The 16,270-nt window shown below is 42.9% G+C and overlaps 3 protein-coding genes and 1 long non-coding RNA gene across 10 annotated transcripts; 2 read left to right on the forward strand and 2 right to left on the reverse strand.

Moving 5' to 3' along the window:
• Positions 1 to 1,836: 1,836 nt before the first annotated feature.
• LOC112278909 (putative inorganic phosphate transporter 1-3) lies at positions 1,837 to 3,921 on the forward strand. The gene is made up of 2 exons (XM_073530379.2): positions 1,837 to 2,686; positions 2,849 to 3,921. Exons 1-2 carry the CDS (start codon positions 1,858 to 1,860, stop codon positions 3,688 to 3,690), a joined length of 1,671 nt encoding a protein of 556 aa, XP_073386480.1. The 5' UTR covers positions 1,837 to 1,857; the 3' UTR covers positions 3,691 to 3,921.
• On the reverse strand, positions 1,912 to 4,805 carry LOC141044790 (uncharacterized). Its single transcript, XR_012216495.2, has 3 exons — positions 4,578 to 4,805; positions 4,349 to 4,414; positions 1,912 to 3,559 (listed from the first exon to the last, which is right to left on the reverse strand). It is a non-coding gene; the product is annotated as an uncharacterized LOC141044790 (long non-coding RNA).
• A 71-nt stretch (positions 4,806 to 4,876) lies between these two features.
• On the forward strand, positions 4,877 to 9,068 carry LOC112278910 (UDP-galactose/UDP-glucose transporter 3). Of its 5 annotated transcripts, none has more exons than XM_073530376.2 (10): positions 4,877 to 5,491; positions 5,594 to 5,688; positions 5,786 to 5,916; positions 6,058 to 6,088; positions 6,207 to 6,307; positions 6,403 to 6,521; positions 6,663 to 7,155; positions 7,648 to 7,725; positions 8,082 to 8,275; positions 8,724 to 9,068. In XM_073530376.2, the coding sequence occupies exons 1-7, from the start codon at positions 5,319 to 5,321 to the stop codon at positions 7,120 to 7,122; spliced, it is 1,110 nt and encodes a 369-aa protein (XP_073386477.1). In that variant the 5' UTR covers positions 4,877 to 5,318; the 3' UTR covers positions 7,123 to 7,155; positions 7,648 to 7,725; positions 8,082 to 8,275; positions 8,724 to 9,068. The 5 variants fall into 5 exon arrangements, with proteins under 5 accessions (XP_073386477.1, XP_073386475.1, XP_073386476.1 ...); XM_073530375.2 differs by having other exon boundaries at positions 4,878 to 5,491; positions 7,643 to 7,725; XM_073530374.2 differs by having other exon boundaries at positions 7,648 to 8,275.
• On the reverse strand, positions 8,924 to 16,270 carry LOC112278908 (uncharacterized). 3 transcript variants are annotated; one of them, XM_073530359.2, is made up of 9 exons: positions 14,830 to 16,270; positions 14,309 to 14,372; positions 13,571 to 13,658; positions 13,230 to 13,310; positions 12,915 to 13,031; positions 11,233 to 12,744; positions 10,495 to 10,855; positions 9,796 to 10,240; positions 8,924 to 9,625 (listed from the first exon to the last, which is right to left on the reverse strand). In XM_073530359.2, the coding sequence occupies exons 3-7, from the start codon at positions 13,637 to 13,639 to the stop codon at positions 10,502 to 10,504; spliced, it is 2,133 nt and encodes a 710-aa protein (XP_073386460.1). In that variant the 5' UTR covers positions 13,640 to 13,658; positions 14,309 to 14,372; positions 14,830 to 16,270; the 3' UTR covers positions 8,924 to 9,625; positions 9,796 to 10,240; positions 10,495 to 10,501. The 3 variants fall into 3 exon arrangements, with proteins under 3 accessions (XP_073386460.1, XP_024368576.1, XP_073386455.1); XM_024512808.3 differs by having other exon boundaries at positions 15,784 to 16,269; XM_073530354.2 differs by having other exon boundaries at positions 15,139 to 16,269.

The raw sequence follows: 16,270 nt of genomic DNA on the forward strand, positions 1-16,270 counted from the left end.
TGATTCTGCGGTGTGTCTTGAACAAAGCACATGTGCACGGAACCGGGGACAGATTATTCTCAAAGGATATATCAGCAGAGATTAATTCATACAAAAAACCGGCATTCATTCATCTATAACAAAGGTGATCGCGGATCACCATCTCCGGCGCGGCACGGCCGCGAGTTTCTACAGTGGATCACGCTGGTGGTGCAAGGAAGAAGCGGCGTAACATGTTCTTCTAGCGAGAATATATTAAAACTGCCGGTTCGGATTTGAATGTCTAGGCTTTGACCTCACTGCTTCACAATGAAAAGATGCTGTATTGTGAAGGAAAGTTTTCACAGAGAATCTCGCATTCTATACAGTTCCTTTTTCTAGCTTTTTGCGAGGAAGTCAGGTGGTCTGTTCGTAGGAAACTAAATGCCGGAGAGCTGAGCTGGGGACCATGGGGGAATGGACCGTGGCATCACTCGGCGGATCCAGGAACTCGACGAAGGGTATCTGGGAAGATTTCTGTTGTGACCCCTTCAGGTTGTGAAAAGTGATTTGGGGAAGCCATGGTCCTGGAGTCGGGGATTGACAACTGTGGGGAGAGATCTAATTCGTAGAACCCACAGAACTACCAGCTTTCTGTCAAGTCGATTGAGACGACGAGGTTCCAAATAGGCTCTGCGCGCCGTTGCGCTGTGCGTTCTTTAGAGGGGATCGGGTGCATGCCAGGAGCCTGGGCCATCTACGTTTTGACTAGGGTCTTCTTTCGACAGAGTTCAGTGATGGATCTTGTGGCACATTCGTATTGGATATCCGTTCGTAGTGCGTTGCTCCGAGTTTTCGTAGTGCTATCTTTGTCCAGGTGCGCGGGAGAGGCAAGTTGACTCTCAATAGTTGGCGGCGCCTTCGTTTGGATGTACCTTACAGTGATTGGCAGAATTGGAAAAGTGGAGGTGAGCAAGATTCTCACTGCTCTCTGCCTACATAAGCAACGCTTCGACCCCTGTGATGACTCTACAGTCCCTGACGGACAATCAATCGGGTCTCCGTTGGCCTGTGCTGTCACAGAACATTCCTGCGTCCCAGTTCATACAGGTGAGTGAATGTGGTGCTTTGACTTCTCAAAACGGACGCTGTCATCTTTGCTCCATGTCTGTACTATGTAGTTGACAGGAGACCCACTTGTGAAGACAAGATGGTATTTCCTGGCGTGTAGTGTTTCATTTCTGCTGCAGTAGATTTCTGACTCTGAAGTCTTCTTAAACGTAAGTCCATTGTGCCAAAGTCTCTTCATGTCTAGGTCTCCAGTTTGATGGTTGTGTGCACTGCTCCCACTGGAGTAAGCGATTTGCTTGCTTCTTCATTGGTCGAGGTATTGCAGTGATTATGAAAGACAACAGGTCGCTTAATTTACGTACGCGAATATGGAAAACATGATGGATTTCACTCCCTGTCAAAGTTGGATCTGTCTGCGAGTGCGAGGAACTGCGCCTTGTGTGGCATTGTCCTTCAACTTTGTAAATTGGAGACTACTGCTCGACATGTTGCGATTTTACGTATGTTCACTAGTCGTACGTGTGGGGTACTCCTCATATGGTCTTGTTTGCAACTGATTTGGTTAGTTATCATCGTCATTCATCAGCACTCCCTACAGACCATTTTCGTACCTTTTCGAGCCAAACGGAGACCACACATTGTACAGCTCCAATAATAGTTTCTAGAATAAATCCGTCCCTCACTGATACTACGATGCAGATGTCTTCCTGGATATGTTCGTTGAAAGTAACAATGATGTTGTACAGGCTGTTGTATGAACAGGAGCTGACTCTCATTTGAGTTAGTAAGGAAGCGGAGAAGAAACACTTGACACAAGACGCCGACACAATGACAGGAGCTGGGGAGATTCTCAATTCTCTTGACAAAGCCAAGACACAATGGTACCATTTCACAACAATTATCATTGCAGGAATGGGATTTTTCACCGACGCTTACGATCTATTTTGCATTTCGACTGTCACTAGGCTTCTTGGACGCCTGTACTACTATGATCCCCTGTCAAAGACGCCCGGGGTGCTTCCTGCCAATGTATCTGCTGCTGTGAACGGTGTGGCGCTTTGCGGTACTTTTGTAGGGCAGCTCTTATTTGGATGGCTCGGTGATAGGCTCGGACGCAAGAGGGTGTATGGGTGGACACTTCTTCTTATGATCCTCACCTCCCTTGCTTCTGCCATGTCATTTGGGAGCTCTGCAAAAGCTGTGATGAGCACACTCTGCTTCTTCCGCTTCTGGCTGGGAGTAGGGATCGGAGGCGACTACCCTCTATCTGCTACGATCATGTCGGAGTATGCGAATCAGAAGACTCGGGGTACATTCATTGCAGCCGTTTTTGCGATGCAAGGCATGGGTATTCTGGGTGGTGCAACCATTTCCATCATCATCTCGTCCATGTTCCGGAGCGCTATAGACAGCCCATCCTTCATGGTCAACCCAGTTGATTCAACGCCACGCCAAGCAGATTTCGTGTGGAGAATCGTCCTCGCACTAGGAGCTATACCTGCAGCTCTGACTTTTTACTACCGAATGAAGATGCCCGAGACAGCCCGTTACACTGCACTTGTGGCGAAGGACAACAAGCAGGCTGCTCTTGACATGGGCCGAGTTCTGCAAGTGGACTTCACCGGCGTCATTGATGTCACCACTGCAGTATCCGGAGGTGGTAACTACCTGTAACACTGCACTCCTTCGCAGTTATCAATAACCATTCCTAATTCTTCTTTGAATACGAAAATACTGCATTAATGATCACCTTGTCTTTCCTGTTATGCTACGTCGACCTTTACATCTGCAATCCCGCTAACATCTGACTGTCGAATAGTTGCAGGGCCGGAGTATGGACTTTTTTCGAAACAGTTCTTGAAACGACACGGTCTTGAGCTTCTCGGATGCTCAAGCACATGGTTTCTGCTGGATATAGCCTTCTACTCTCAGAATCTCTTCCAGAAGGATATCTTCTCCTCCATCGGTTGGCTTCCTGCTGCGAAGACAATGAGCGCTTTGGAGGAGGTCTTCAGAGTATCTCGTGCACAAGCTTTGATCGCCTTGGTGTCCACTGTACCAGGCTACTGGGTGACGGTAGCATTGGTTGACGTCATCGGCCGCTGGGTCATCCAAATGATCGGCTTCTTCTTCATGACGCTTTTCATGTTCGTCTTAACTTTCCAGTACTACAGTCTTCGAGGATCTCCTTGCAAGAATGATCCATCCCTGTTCTGCGGAGGAAATCACACGGCGTTCCTCTCTTTGTACGCACTCACGTTCTTTTTCGCCAACTTCGGGCCCAATGTGACAACGTTCATCATCCCAGCTGAGCTCTTCCCTGCAAGGCTAAGGTCAACTTGCCACGGTATTTCAGCTGCAGCAGGGAAGGCTGGCGCTATTGTAGGTGCGTTCGGCTTCTTGTATGCTGCTCAGAATCAAACTGAGGGGAAACAAGACAAAGGCTACCCGACGGGTATCGGTTTGAAGAACTCGTTTCTGTTGCTGTCAGTAATCAACGCTGCTGGACTTTTCATGACCTTCTTCGTCCCTGAAACAAAAGGACGCTCTTTAGAAGAACTGTCGGGGGAGAACAATTCGGATAAACAACAGGCTCCTTACAGCTCTTCATACATGGCGGATAAACAAACGGGTTCTTACACCGAATCAGGACGATACTAGATAATAAAACTTCGACAATTTTTAGTCACGTAGTATCAACGTGTCTCTCTTGGTGAAAAAATCCAGGACAGCAGCCGTGTTGGTTCGATTTTCTTCCGTTATCATTCTTACAAATTCTTTAGTAGATGCCCTAGCTGTTGTTTAGCCATATTTTCAAAGCTGCACTGATTGCGTTGGCGTCTCTACTTGTACATAATATGTTTTCAACCAAAAAAACTAGTTTAGAGTGCACACACGGTGTGGATGAAACTTTGCCTGTGAACCTCCTGTAAATGCGGTGCCGTGTATTGTTTGTTGCAACGAGAGCGTGAGATTTTCTGATGAAGAGTGCAATCTAGTGGAATGCTTCGGTCTCCGATCACGGATCTTGAGTTGGCCGCTGCCAATGTGATGTTAACTTGTAGGTTTGAATCAATAGTTGGATGTAAATTGACGAGCCTAAGATAGTATTCTTGAGACGCTGGTCTCAGACAATACAAATTTCAATTATGTATCAATCGAACAAATGCAGTTTCCTTCATGCACTCTGCATTCGCTTTGAAGAATCCTCGACCATACCCAATCGAACTTCTCCGATTGGTGAAAGCTCAAACAACTCAATCTATGTAGATTGCTCAAGAACAGACATAGCCGGTGGCCAAAATCGTTGAGAAAGTACCGTTCAGTCATCTGCCTTCCAAATAGAACTGGCAATCAAATATCTACGCCGTTGTTGTAGCGAAGCCTGGTAATTTGCACCTCACAAAATTAGATCTCTTGGGTACTTTGATCACAGGTTTGACATACTTTACAGCGGCATAATATCAAGTTAGTTCTCACACTGACGACTCGTGGTTTCTCTAGGAACGACCTAATGAGAGCAGGTTCGAGAGATTGTGAACACACACCGCTTTGGCCGGGAAACTGCAGGTAGAGCGATCCATTCTCAGGTGGAGTTAATTATTCTTCTTTTATTGCTGAAATCGGGAACTTGGTCGCATTGACGGTTAACTAATGAATTCGGTGATATTTCATGATTTTCGAGAAAACATGAGGACTCCGGTGAATAGCATCATTCCTGCCTCATGCGAATCCTGTTTCATTACCGAAAACTCTCCAGACTTGGGAGCATAGAATTCTTGTGATGTCCGAATGGTTACATGCACCTCTTCACCTGCCACATCTTTCCTGGGATTGCAAGCGGTACATAAAGGTTCAAAGGACAGACTTGTTAACTCTTCATGTCTGTTCACCTTCTTCAGAGGGACTGGCTGAAGCTTCAATATGTTTCCTTCGACTCCATGCTACACCTTGACTAAATTTAATATTCACTCCGAAAATGAAAAGACTTGTTAGGGTTTTACGCGCACCTTGTAGTTGTGAGAAGTATGTTCACACTTTCGCATGCAGATTAAGCATCAAACATAGAACTTATGCGACTGCAAAAGCTGACATCCATCACGACTATTCCCTTTGAGCAATTCATAGACTTGAAGGAGCTCAAACAGTCCAAGTCACAAGTGATATTTCCTATTTTAGAGAATTTAATAAATCTTGTATCCGTTTCTCGATTCACGAATACTGCGCCGCCTGCTAGGCGACTTGGCGAAAAACAAAGACCAAAGAAAGGTGACAGAGTTTAAATTTGGATGCAAACTCGAGGGCGTGGACCGTCGAGGGGGAGGGGTAGGAACAAAGCAAAGAGTCGTAGTGCTGACTCCAACCATGGGGCTTCTGATGCCCGCAAAGTGGCCAAATTTTGTTTCTGTATCTCGGCAATTTACATCGCGTACAACTTCCAAGGGAGGATACAGGAAAAACTGTGAGTCATAACAAATATTCGTGAAATCAATGTTATACAAAAGAAACACAAATGATCTGTATGATAATTTCCGACTGACCTCACACGGTGCCTTGTATGCAGATCAACTACGACTGGAATCGAAAAGCAGCGATTTGATAATCTCACCTTTCTCAACTTGGCGCAGTGCTTCGCATGCTTCATCTGGTCTTTCCTCGGTGAGTACTTAGTTGGTCCTACTCATCTATAATCGGTGCACTGGTTCAGTTCCCTAGAACGAATTCCTCATATTGGAGGGCTATGTGGGGACTGCAGTGCTAAAGATATGGCCGGGGGAGGCAGGGCCAAAAGCTCCTATTTCAGTGTACTGGGCATGCAGCATTTCCAATACAATTGGCCCTGCATGTGGCATGCTTGCGTTGAAATACATCGGCCACCCTGCTCAGGTATGTGTAGTTGGCGAATATGTGAGACTCAAGTTGGTGAGCACAGTATTTGCAACATTCCAAGTATGCAAAGAGATTCAATAAAAGATTCTAGATACTATCAAACCCTAACGAAATCTGTTTGATTGTACAAATCCACAGGTGCTGTCAAAGTCCTCGAAAATGATTCCAGGTACCAACTCTTACGCTCTTGGTCGAGAAATTCGTTCCCTCACTGATTCGTAAGTATCCAGTTGGCTGGATACAGGAGAACTTACTCGGATGCGTGAACTGGTGTGAATTTGTGACAGTAATGCTGATAGGAGCAGTCGTGTACGGGGTCCCTTACTCGCGTCAAGAGTATCTCTGCACTTTCACCGTGGCCGCTGGCATGACGCTATTCGCCCTTCAGGTATCACATCCAAATCGTCCTTCAAGCTCGATTCATGCGTTCATCTCCCACACGCATGCATACTAAAAAAAACTTTCATGTACAAATTTGTGCAGAGCTCAAGTAAGCGAGGAATATTCGCTGGTCCGAAAGCACTATTCGGGTACGCTCTGTGTTTGCTAGATCTTGGGTTGGACGGCTACACCAACGCCTCACAAGATGCCCTAACAACCAGGTTCTCACGCTCTTCCTAGTCCACCCGATCCTTGTGACTCCGTCCTTCGAAGACTGGTCACACTGGTCACGAACTGCAAGTAGGGGAACCTGAAAGCACGTCCACTGCCGGCTCACAGAGTGTAGACCGTAATTGCCACAGGTACCGCAAGGTGGACGCATGGCACTTAATGATGGGGACGAACCTGTGGAGCGCAGCATACACGGCACTGTTCATGTTTTTGGTTCCAGGTGGCGGTGGGTACGACGCAGTGCGATTCTACATGCACCACCCCGATGCAGCTCTAGACGTCTTGATGTTTTGCTTCTGCGGAGCCATCGGCCAGTATTTCATTTTCCTCACCATTAGCCGATACGGCGCTTTGACCAATGCCACCATCACCAGTACACGGAAGGTTGTGACCATTCTCATGTCCTCGATTTGGAACGGGAGTCCGCTGTCCGCTCAGCAATGGGGCGGCGTGGTCTTGGTGTTCGCAGGCCTCTCATACCAAATCTGGTGTCAGTACAAAAACAAGAAGGCATGCAAAGCGGCGAAACTTGTCCGATCTGCGAGCCCTGCTAGGTTCAGAGGCAGTAAGACGCGGCGAAAATGCAAATAACCAAACTTGATCCCACGTTATCCCATGCACTGTGTATTGATCCATCTTTAATCCATTGTTCCTCGCACCCTTCGTCTCCGCTTCCACAGCCTGGTCTCAGCTCCACCAAAATGAGATAGTGTAGCTGTCGGTACTCACCGACTGTCGGTGGTCGCTTGTCGGTATTCGTGTGTTGGTACTTAAGTGTCGATACGAAGATGCGGCGTCTTAAGGAATGTCGATGTGTCATGGTTAAACAAACTCCTATTTATCTTATTATGGTCTTTTTTAATAAGATGAATATGGAGTAGTTTGGAGAAAGAGGACGAGATTGTGCATAAATTGATAGGAACAATACAATGTTACTTGAGAAGAAGTGAGGGAAGTATTGTTGGGATAGAAGTTAAATAAAAAATGAACTCGAATGAGAATACCGTCTTACCATACAGAATCACTACAGTTAGAACATTTGTTTTAAGTTTTCATATTTTTTTCTTCGTGTGTAGCATACTTCTGTGGGTAAATTCCATGGAATTTGTAGTGCAGGAATATTAAATGTTATGTAATTTACCAAATTTTGAGTGATTTGGAGAGACTTATCTCAATGGAGCATTTTACAACTTGGTGGGTATTAATGACTTTATGATATTATTTTGAACTTGTTGCTGTAACAAACTTTTAAGCATTATGTTACAAACTATTAAATATAAATAAGACATAATTTTGTAGTTTGATACAATTATCATTAAATGATATGTATAATTAATTTTTAAAAATATATCAAAACTTAAAAACTTGATTTTATGAAATCAAAATATGATAATTTGCTAAGATAGAAAATATTGTGCATATATAAGATTAAACAAAAGAAATAACAAAAATAAAGATATTGTAAGTTTTTTCTTTATATTTTTTATTTATAAGATCAAAATATATGTCTAAATATGTAATATTTTTTGTGCACAAACTACTTATTATAGCTTTTTGAATAAAGTTTAACAACCAAGATTTTAGAAGATGCTTTTTATAAAGATTTATTGATTAAACTTCTAATTTTTTGTAAAAAATAATGATAATATTTTTCATGATTCAACCAAATCTTTGAAAAGTAAAAAATCATGACATCAAAAAATAGAAAATTATTGATTGTGCTATGGAATCTGTTTTTACACTGGTAAAACCTATAACTTTAAGTATTTTAGAACATTTTCTTAATACTAAAATAATACTGAGAAAATATTTTAAATTTTGCAAAGTATTCTAGTAATTATCATGTTTTAAATTGATTTATGTATGTTTAAATTAACATTGTTACTAATAGTAGAATGTAATAGCTATCTTTAAATTTGATTTGTATTGATACTTTTATAATTGATTGTAAATATGATTTAAATCTTGTATATTTATTTTTTCAGTTTTAATCACCAAATAATATTTTCTTCAAGGTTATATATTTTTAAATGTCATTCATTTATATGTTTATTGAAGTGCACAGATATACATATATATATATATATATATATATATATACACTATTTGTTCAAAACAAAAAAAAGTATCACAAAACTTTATGTGACATACAAATGATTGACATTTATAAAACATTGATCATATACTTACAGAGTATTAAAGCAAATACATTAGCTCGAATAAATGAATAAAATTTCACTTCAAATTACTGAAGAACAGTGATGAAATACAGAAGCAAAAAATGATGCCAATCGCATGAGGATGAAATACATGCAAAATACAATGTCAGCCTAATTCTGAAGCAATTCAGATAGTTGTAAGTATACAACACAATAGTTGAATGCAAAACAAATTCATAATAGCAAACGACTACGATAGCAATTCTTATTCAGTATGAGCATAAGCCATATTAACATGTAGCTGTTATGTACAAATGCTGTGTTCAATCTGTACAAATGGCACAATATAATTTTTATGAATACATTTTGATGATGATACTAGGGATCCGTAGAATGCAAGTAATACCTATACCTATATTCATCCTTGAGACCTTCGAACAACTTTGTGGAAATGCATACTGCATTTTGGTTGGTGAGCCACTAAGGCTGCCGCCAGGATGCAGTCGAAACCTGGGTTACTGTTTTCAACTTTATGGGTCTTGAATCTGATCTGTGCAAGATGCTGTAACCCGTTTCTGAATGTGGCGATGCTTCAACCAGGCATTCAGCTGACTGCCATTCTGACGGCTTACTACGCTAAGTTACAGGAATTTGACTTCCGCTGTAACAATTCATCCGAAGTGACAAATGCTTGGATACTTCACAGTTCCGCTTGAAAACTACCGACAGCCATTTTTCATATGAATGTCACAGTCTAAGAGTTTTGGTATGCAGGGAGCTAGGACTCTATTTTAACATAAAGTGACAGTTTCGTAAGGAAAATTGTGGGCACCCTTTGGATTTTGCAGTATCGGCAGACCCTCCTTTCCAGCACAATTCTCAACTGTGCTGTGCCATAGCTTATGGCGCTTACAGGAACCTCGTTCACCAGAATACTGTTGACAAAACACAAGTTGTCAGATACAACGATATTGCAGCAGAGAATCACTTTCGCGGGTACAAACTTCCACATTAATAGAGCAGAAAACACTACCTATCTACCTATCCATTTATCTCTATATATATATATATATATATATATATGGAGAAATCGACAGGGGCTTACGGTGCAGAGCTGGTGGAAGTAGACTTCTTGCGCAGAGTGATCGAGCACCTTCATTCCTCACATACACCTGATGTCGTTGCATTCTCTGAAAATTCTTGTCGAACTCGAATTGTCCTTTATGAATATTATATAATACTTGTTTCGAGCATTTATGCAAGAATCATCATGCTCAGCCGCCACTGTTCACCATCTGATGTCGTTTTATACACAAGGAGTGATCTTCTGCATTCCACATCAAGATGCAGAACACAATACATTTTGTTCTTGTAAACCCCTTCCGCACAGAGCATTAGAGGAACAGATCGATGTTCTTTTTGTCTTCATGCGGTACCACAGCAATTTCGCGATAGTGGATTAAAGATGCTGATATGTACGACGTAGAATCACACGCTCCGTGAAGGTTAAAAGATCCCACTTCCACTTTTCGAATGTAATCGCTTAACCCCTGCAAGCGGATTACTTATCCATAAGAACTTACTGATCCTTGCTATTATACGGACATGCAGCTCTCTAGGAACAGAATCTTGACAAGTTACAAAACACCTCGAAGCATAGAACTCAAAAGAAGCGGCAAGTCTGTGACCAAGCACTGCATAAGCTCCCAATATCAGTTCACCATTTAAACGTCGACCCTTGTATTCCTCCAGGAATACCAACAGCTTTGAGACGAAGTGAACAGGAAAGCCAAAAGAAACTTACCCCAGTTTTAAATAAGTGAAAGCCTCAGTGCTTTGTAATGATGTCGATGAGGTCCTACGTTAGTTGCTCGATGCTTGCGTACGTCATTACAGTCAACCAAGTTCATGTCATCCGAACAGTATTCTTGCAGTATTTGTAACCCTTCTACACTTCTAATGTCAAAGCTTCCACAACTTCTGAAAGAATCAATCCTTTGAGAACTTCCAAGTGCAGCAACAGGAGGCTTCGCAACCATCTTTGTGCTCGGAAGCGAGGAATGCCTACGGATTCTGCTGCATACCGTTCCGAATAATTTCGTCAAGTCTTCTGGTAGCCAGGAGGCGTCTGATATTGGCGCACAAGATATATCCACCTTGTCATCCTGGCATGTCAACAGACGTCCAATGGATAAGAAAAGAATGTCCTGAACCGGAAGCTACATCAACAATGTTGTACATGTTTAATGAAGCAATTCAATCTAAACGAAAAACATAACACAATCACCCCACATGCATGCATACACATAAAACATAAAATAAAATAAATTACATAAAGAATAAAAACAAAAAGAACAACTAAGTGCAGTAAAATTGAAGTGAAATCAAAATTAGATCAGAATCTCGGTGGAATGAACTGTTTCATCGTATATGGATAGAATTTTCTTGTCCCTGCAGTTAAGGGGCTTGAAATATTCCAACAACTTTATGGAAGTGAAAGAGATGTTACGCAGGGATTAAGGGGCAGAAAAATCAAACCTACCTTATCATAGTCGTAGACATCTTCAGTTCCAGATCGAAGTTTTGATGAGTCCATGTTCTCTACCGTAGGAGTACTTTGTGCGATGTCATAGCCCTTAGGCAAAGGCTGCTGTGCTTGTATGGGCTTCACTTTGCACGTTTGATTTGACGGTGTAGATGAAAGCTTAATCTTAGCATAACGCTTAGCATTCTCCGAGAAGTTATTGACATTAGATAGGCGGTGTTGAACAGTACCTTTGGAATGCGTAGATATTTGGTCGGACGGCTTATTGAGTTTGATGGGAGAAAGAGACCTGCAATTAACAAGATCGTGTGTCCTTTGTTGTTCCTCACTCAGACTCAATTCCTTGAAGTTTTCCGTGTCTTCAGTTGGAGACAATTTGAAAGGCGTCACCAACCGATCTTTACTTCCCAGCTCCACAATAGGGGTGAATGGTGAGTTGTTACCATACTGAAATCTTAGTTGCGAGGCTTTAGCTGGATCCATGCTTGATACCATGCGCTTAATAGAGGCAATGGGCTTATCTTCAAACACTGGAGACATAGTTGAAGACGGTGAACATTCGATTTGCACTTCTCTGTTACTGGAAGAACGTGTATAGTAGGGAATTTCCCCAGACTCCGATATCGGGGAAGCAAGCGGTGGCGAGCGACTATGGAGACCTTTCCTCCTCAAATCCCTATTTGTACAATAGTTCACTTTCTCATTTAGCAGTGTAACTGGTGGTGACCTATGAGACAGATACCTGCTCTTTACTTGCTTCACATGTGTGGATTTCTTGACGGCAGCATTCGTTGGTTTGTCGGAAGCTACAGGAGAAGAGGGCGTAGCTGATAGTCTTGCTTTTCCTCCATTTTTTGGTGCAGATAGTCTTTCAAAGACGTCTCCACCACCCGTATTTTTCCTCACTGGAGAAGATTTAACTAAGCTGGTATCCAGGCATTTTGTATGCGACTTCCGGACGTCAGATGGGAGAGATTGAGTCTTTTGGTGGTTTGGCTTCTTTCTTGAGGGCTTTCCAACTGCAAGCGACTCGGATGAGGAGGAACCTTTTCTGGCCACTCTTTTTCTGTTCAATACTTGTGGAGGTGTCCTTTCTGGTTCATCATGCACGGGCGAAGAGTCTATGGAGAGGGGTAACGGAGATGCAGAAGACATAGGTGAGGTCATGCTTCCACCATGCATAGGTGGAGGAGAAGACGAAGCGAAAGGTCTCCATTCAGGAGTTGTAACCGGTGTCGACAATGGCGACATGGGGACCATTGGTGTCGTTGGCTGAGATGTGTATACTGTCCACAGTGGATCAGATACTTCAGATTCTGGGATCTCAATCTCCAAAGCAGTGGGTTCCTCGGAAACGGAGACAATTTCTTCTTCACCGTCTAGTCGGAATGACCTGCATAATCCAGGTTCAATTTGTTCCTGTATCTCCCGGCGCAAATGTACAGCGTGCTCCTCAAGGAAAACGACCTCTTCTTCCAAAACAGCAACTTCAAATAGCAGCTGTCTCATCTGCGCATCAGACAAGTGAACGACAGGACCTAAGCTTCAAAATACAACCGAAGGATACTAAGATTTTCGGACCGACTGAAACTATAAAACGAAGTTTGAGATATATGCAGACAAAGTCCAGAAACATAGTGGGAAACGATCTAGCAAAAGAAATCATTTCTAATACGGACCTCGGCAGGAATGTATCCAGGAATTTGAGGCAAAGAGCCCGGAGACCTTCGCAAGCAACCCTTCAGAGCTTCCCGCAACTTCATTTCATGCGTTAGCTTCTCCTTCAAACTAGCCACCTGAATGAACAATTTGACACAGTTGTTGAATATAATCATCAAGTAATGCACACAAATATGTTTCACAACGAACATGGGCAGGCTACTGTCGGAGTTTTTCAATCAACAAACACGACATACTAACAAGTCTAAAGAATGAAAGCTTGAAGCATACTCGGATCGTCTACACTCTGGTGATGTCCAACATTTCAACATTACCTCTTGCTCCAAAGCAGATCGTCGATCATTGAGATCTGGTAGCTTTTCATTGGGTTTGACCTTAATATCATAATGATGAGCCTGAGGATCAAAAAAGAAAAGATTGGTTACGCAAGACCTTCACTGATAGTAACGTAAGAGACGTAAAAGAAGAGTAAAGAAACTGTTTGTTGCAACATAACCCAACCAGTCCAATATAGAACTTCTAGGAAGAGTATTTCAAACCTCTGATAAAGTTAGAACCCACGCTTTCTATTCAACACGTCGGCTTGAGGGACACTACTACGGTCACCTCTTTCCCATTCAAACTCTTAAATGAAGAAGAGAACATAAAGAATCACCTGGGCAACGTTAGTAACCGTTGTTGGAGACAGCAGAACCAGAGGCACTTTACACATGATTTTCTGCATTGATCCTTTCACATAGGTTCTGCGACGTCCAATAAGTAATGCTCAGAAACTGAATGAAATCTTACCGACTCGGTGGTAACTAATGGAAAACGAAACCCAAGGTGAGGTCATTAATATTTCTCAATGTTAATGATAGATGGTTTGGAGATATCGATGGAACTGTGAAATAAACTCCTAATTACAATCGAGTTTAAATCTCCCCTATTGTAAGTGAGCTTTGTGCATCTGCTCGTACAGTTGATAGTCAATTACTGACTTGGCAACTTAGAGAGTAACCCAAAATTACCGAATTCAATCAGCCTTTCACTACCATTCGGGTGCCTCGAATTTGACCTCCTCCAAGAACTACGGACACTATTGCAATAACCCAGACATTTCGAACAAAACATAGCATGCTACACCGACGGCATATTTTAACCCGCACACCTGAATAGTCAAGTTCCTGATTGGGTCATTCTACAGCCTACTGATCTCAAGATTTGACAAGCTAAGTGCTCTTCAAAAGGCGTTATCATTCTATCATCAATGCCGTGCGGCTTGCTGTTCTTGTTGAAGCAGGACAAGACACAATGTCTTTTCCTGATACCGAGGGATGTTAAATATGAAACTCTCTGATTCCCTCAGCTGAAAAAAGTTGCAGCACTTGCGATATTTTGCAACAAGACCTACCTGGCACAATCCCTGCTTATGTCCTTGAGATTGTCCTCATTAGTTTCAAAGCGCCATGAATGTCCTGATTCACGATGTAAGCACCAGTCAATGTTTAGATTTTCAAACTTCGCAAACTCGAACTAACCAAAATTCCTCAAGCATACTAGCACAGTTGATGCGGAAAATATCGTTCATCCCTCCACTTTCACAAATTTGAGTACATGATCTCCTATCCTGGGCGACAAAAATGTAAGAAGTGCAGGATTCCGAAAGTATAGAAAAAGAGCTCATCATTTGTAAGATTAGTAAACCTACAAGACAACTGAGGTTGCAAAAATATGTACTGAATACTAATCAATATGGTTATTTTACTTTTTGTCGTTGTAAGGAATCCAAAGAAGTCGACAGACTGCTCGTGCCACAAAACGAGATTCGTGACTTATTCTTCGCTGCTAACTGAAGAGATACATTAGCAAAGACAGGTGGATGGAAGCGAATAGTGAACTCTTCGAACAAAACTTGCAAAAGTTCTCATTTACCACAGAAATCTTTGAATACTCCTCGATTGAAATGCACTCAGCTAGGCTCTATTCGTGAGAGGAATAGCTGCGCAGTGAAGTTGCGCATCACGCCTAGGCGAACGAATTCTTGTTGCTACCACCCATGAACAGCTCCAATTACGTATGTTCTAAGTGCAAGCGGGGTACTTAAATAGCTTGAAGGTTTTTATCTTCAGACGAGGACTTCTATCTAATCCTTACAATGAGAAGAACGACTCGAGGATTATCGACAGTTAGCATTCGCCATGATCGCAAGGTAGTGGGAAGAGAGAGCGGAATGAGAGGTACCCCTTCAGACATTCCACACGCTTGGCATCTTGAGGACAATGCGAAGAAGCCAGCAATGACTCGAAGAGTTCACTCTTTCTAAGCTGAGGAGCTTCCCTGATATATTCCGCGTGAACCACATCAGGTTCCAATTCATGGATGTGTGGTTTTACTATCTCAACACGGCGGTGCATGCAAACGGGCAGGGCTCTCTGGCACAACTGTCCGTATCGAATAAGAATTTGAAGAAATGTCGTCAACTGCGCGGCGGCAGAGCAAAGAGCTAGGGTGTAGTCAATGAGAGGAGAAGCAGTCCTTCATTATCGTTTTATGGAAGTGGAACAATTCTGCTCTATCGCCTGCTCATCACCAAAATGGTGCACAAATAGAGACGCCTCGAGCACAAGAACCTTTCCACGATCAGGACAAACGATCCAAGGAAGATTCAGTTTCCCTGCATAATGAGGATCGTGATTCTCAAGCCAATAATCTTTACAAGACGATTAATCCTGGATGAGCTCAATGCAAGAAACACTTTTCACTCAAATCGTGCAGGAGATGGCAACAATGTCTCAGGTCTCAAGAACCATTCAGAGGATTCGAAAACCTCGCAGCTGCGCTCTAACAACAATTCACCAGGATTTCTATCATCAGTGCGACGCCTACCTCAATCTTCGTCAGAGACGAGTCTTGCACCTCCAATAACGCTACACTCCTCTATCTCTCTTGTTAGCTCTCTCTCTCACACTAATCCACCTCTCGCTCGACTGCTCACCACTACATCACCTCTCCACACAATCCAACTCCAGGGAACTACACATCCGCACTTCTGAAACGAAGCATGAAAATAAACCTCCTGGCCTCTACAGACCTCGTCACACCGCGCCAAGAACCGCAAGCAGACAAACTTTTACGTCTCGACCAAGTTGGTTGAAAAACGCCCCCTGAAAAGACGTGCCGCGCGACCAAAGCAGGTGACACAAATAATAGCATTGGCGTTGGAAGTCTTCACGACTCCAATACACTCCAAAAAACAAAGACGACCGGCCATGTCAACCGTGGACCTGTTTACGGTGGAGCCAAATGCGCAGAGAACTGCGGATCCCTCCCCTTGCCACCCTCCCTTCTCACTGGAGAGGAGCCATTTCAAATT

This window comes from Physcomitrium patens, chromosome 2, assembly GCF_059467195.1.
Source record: "Physcomitrium patens ecotype Gransden chromosome 2, ASM5946719v1, whole genome shotgun sequence".
Classification (NCBI taxonomy): Eukaryota; Viridiplantae; Streptophyta; class Bryopsida; order Funariales; family Funariaceae; genus Physcomitrium; species Physcomitrium patens.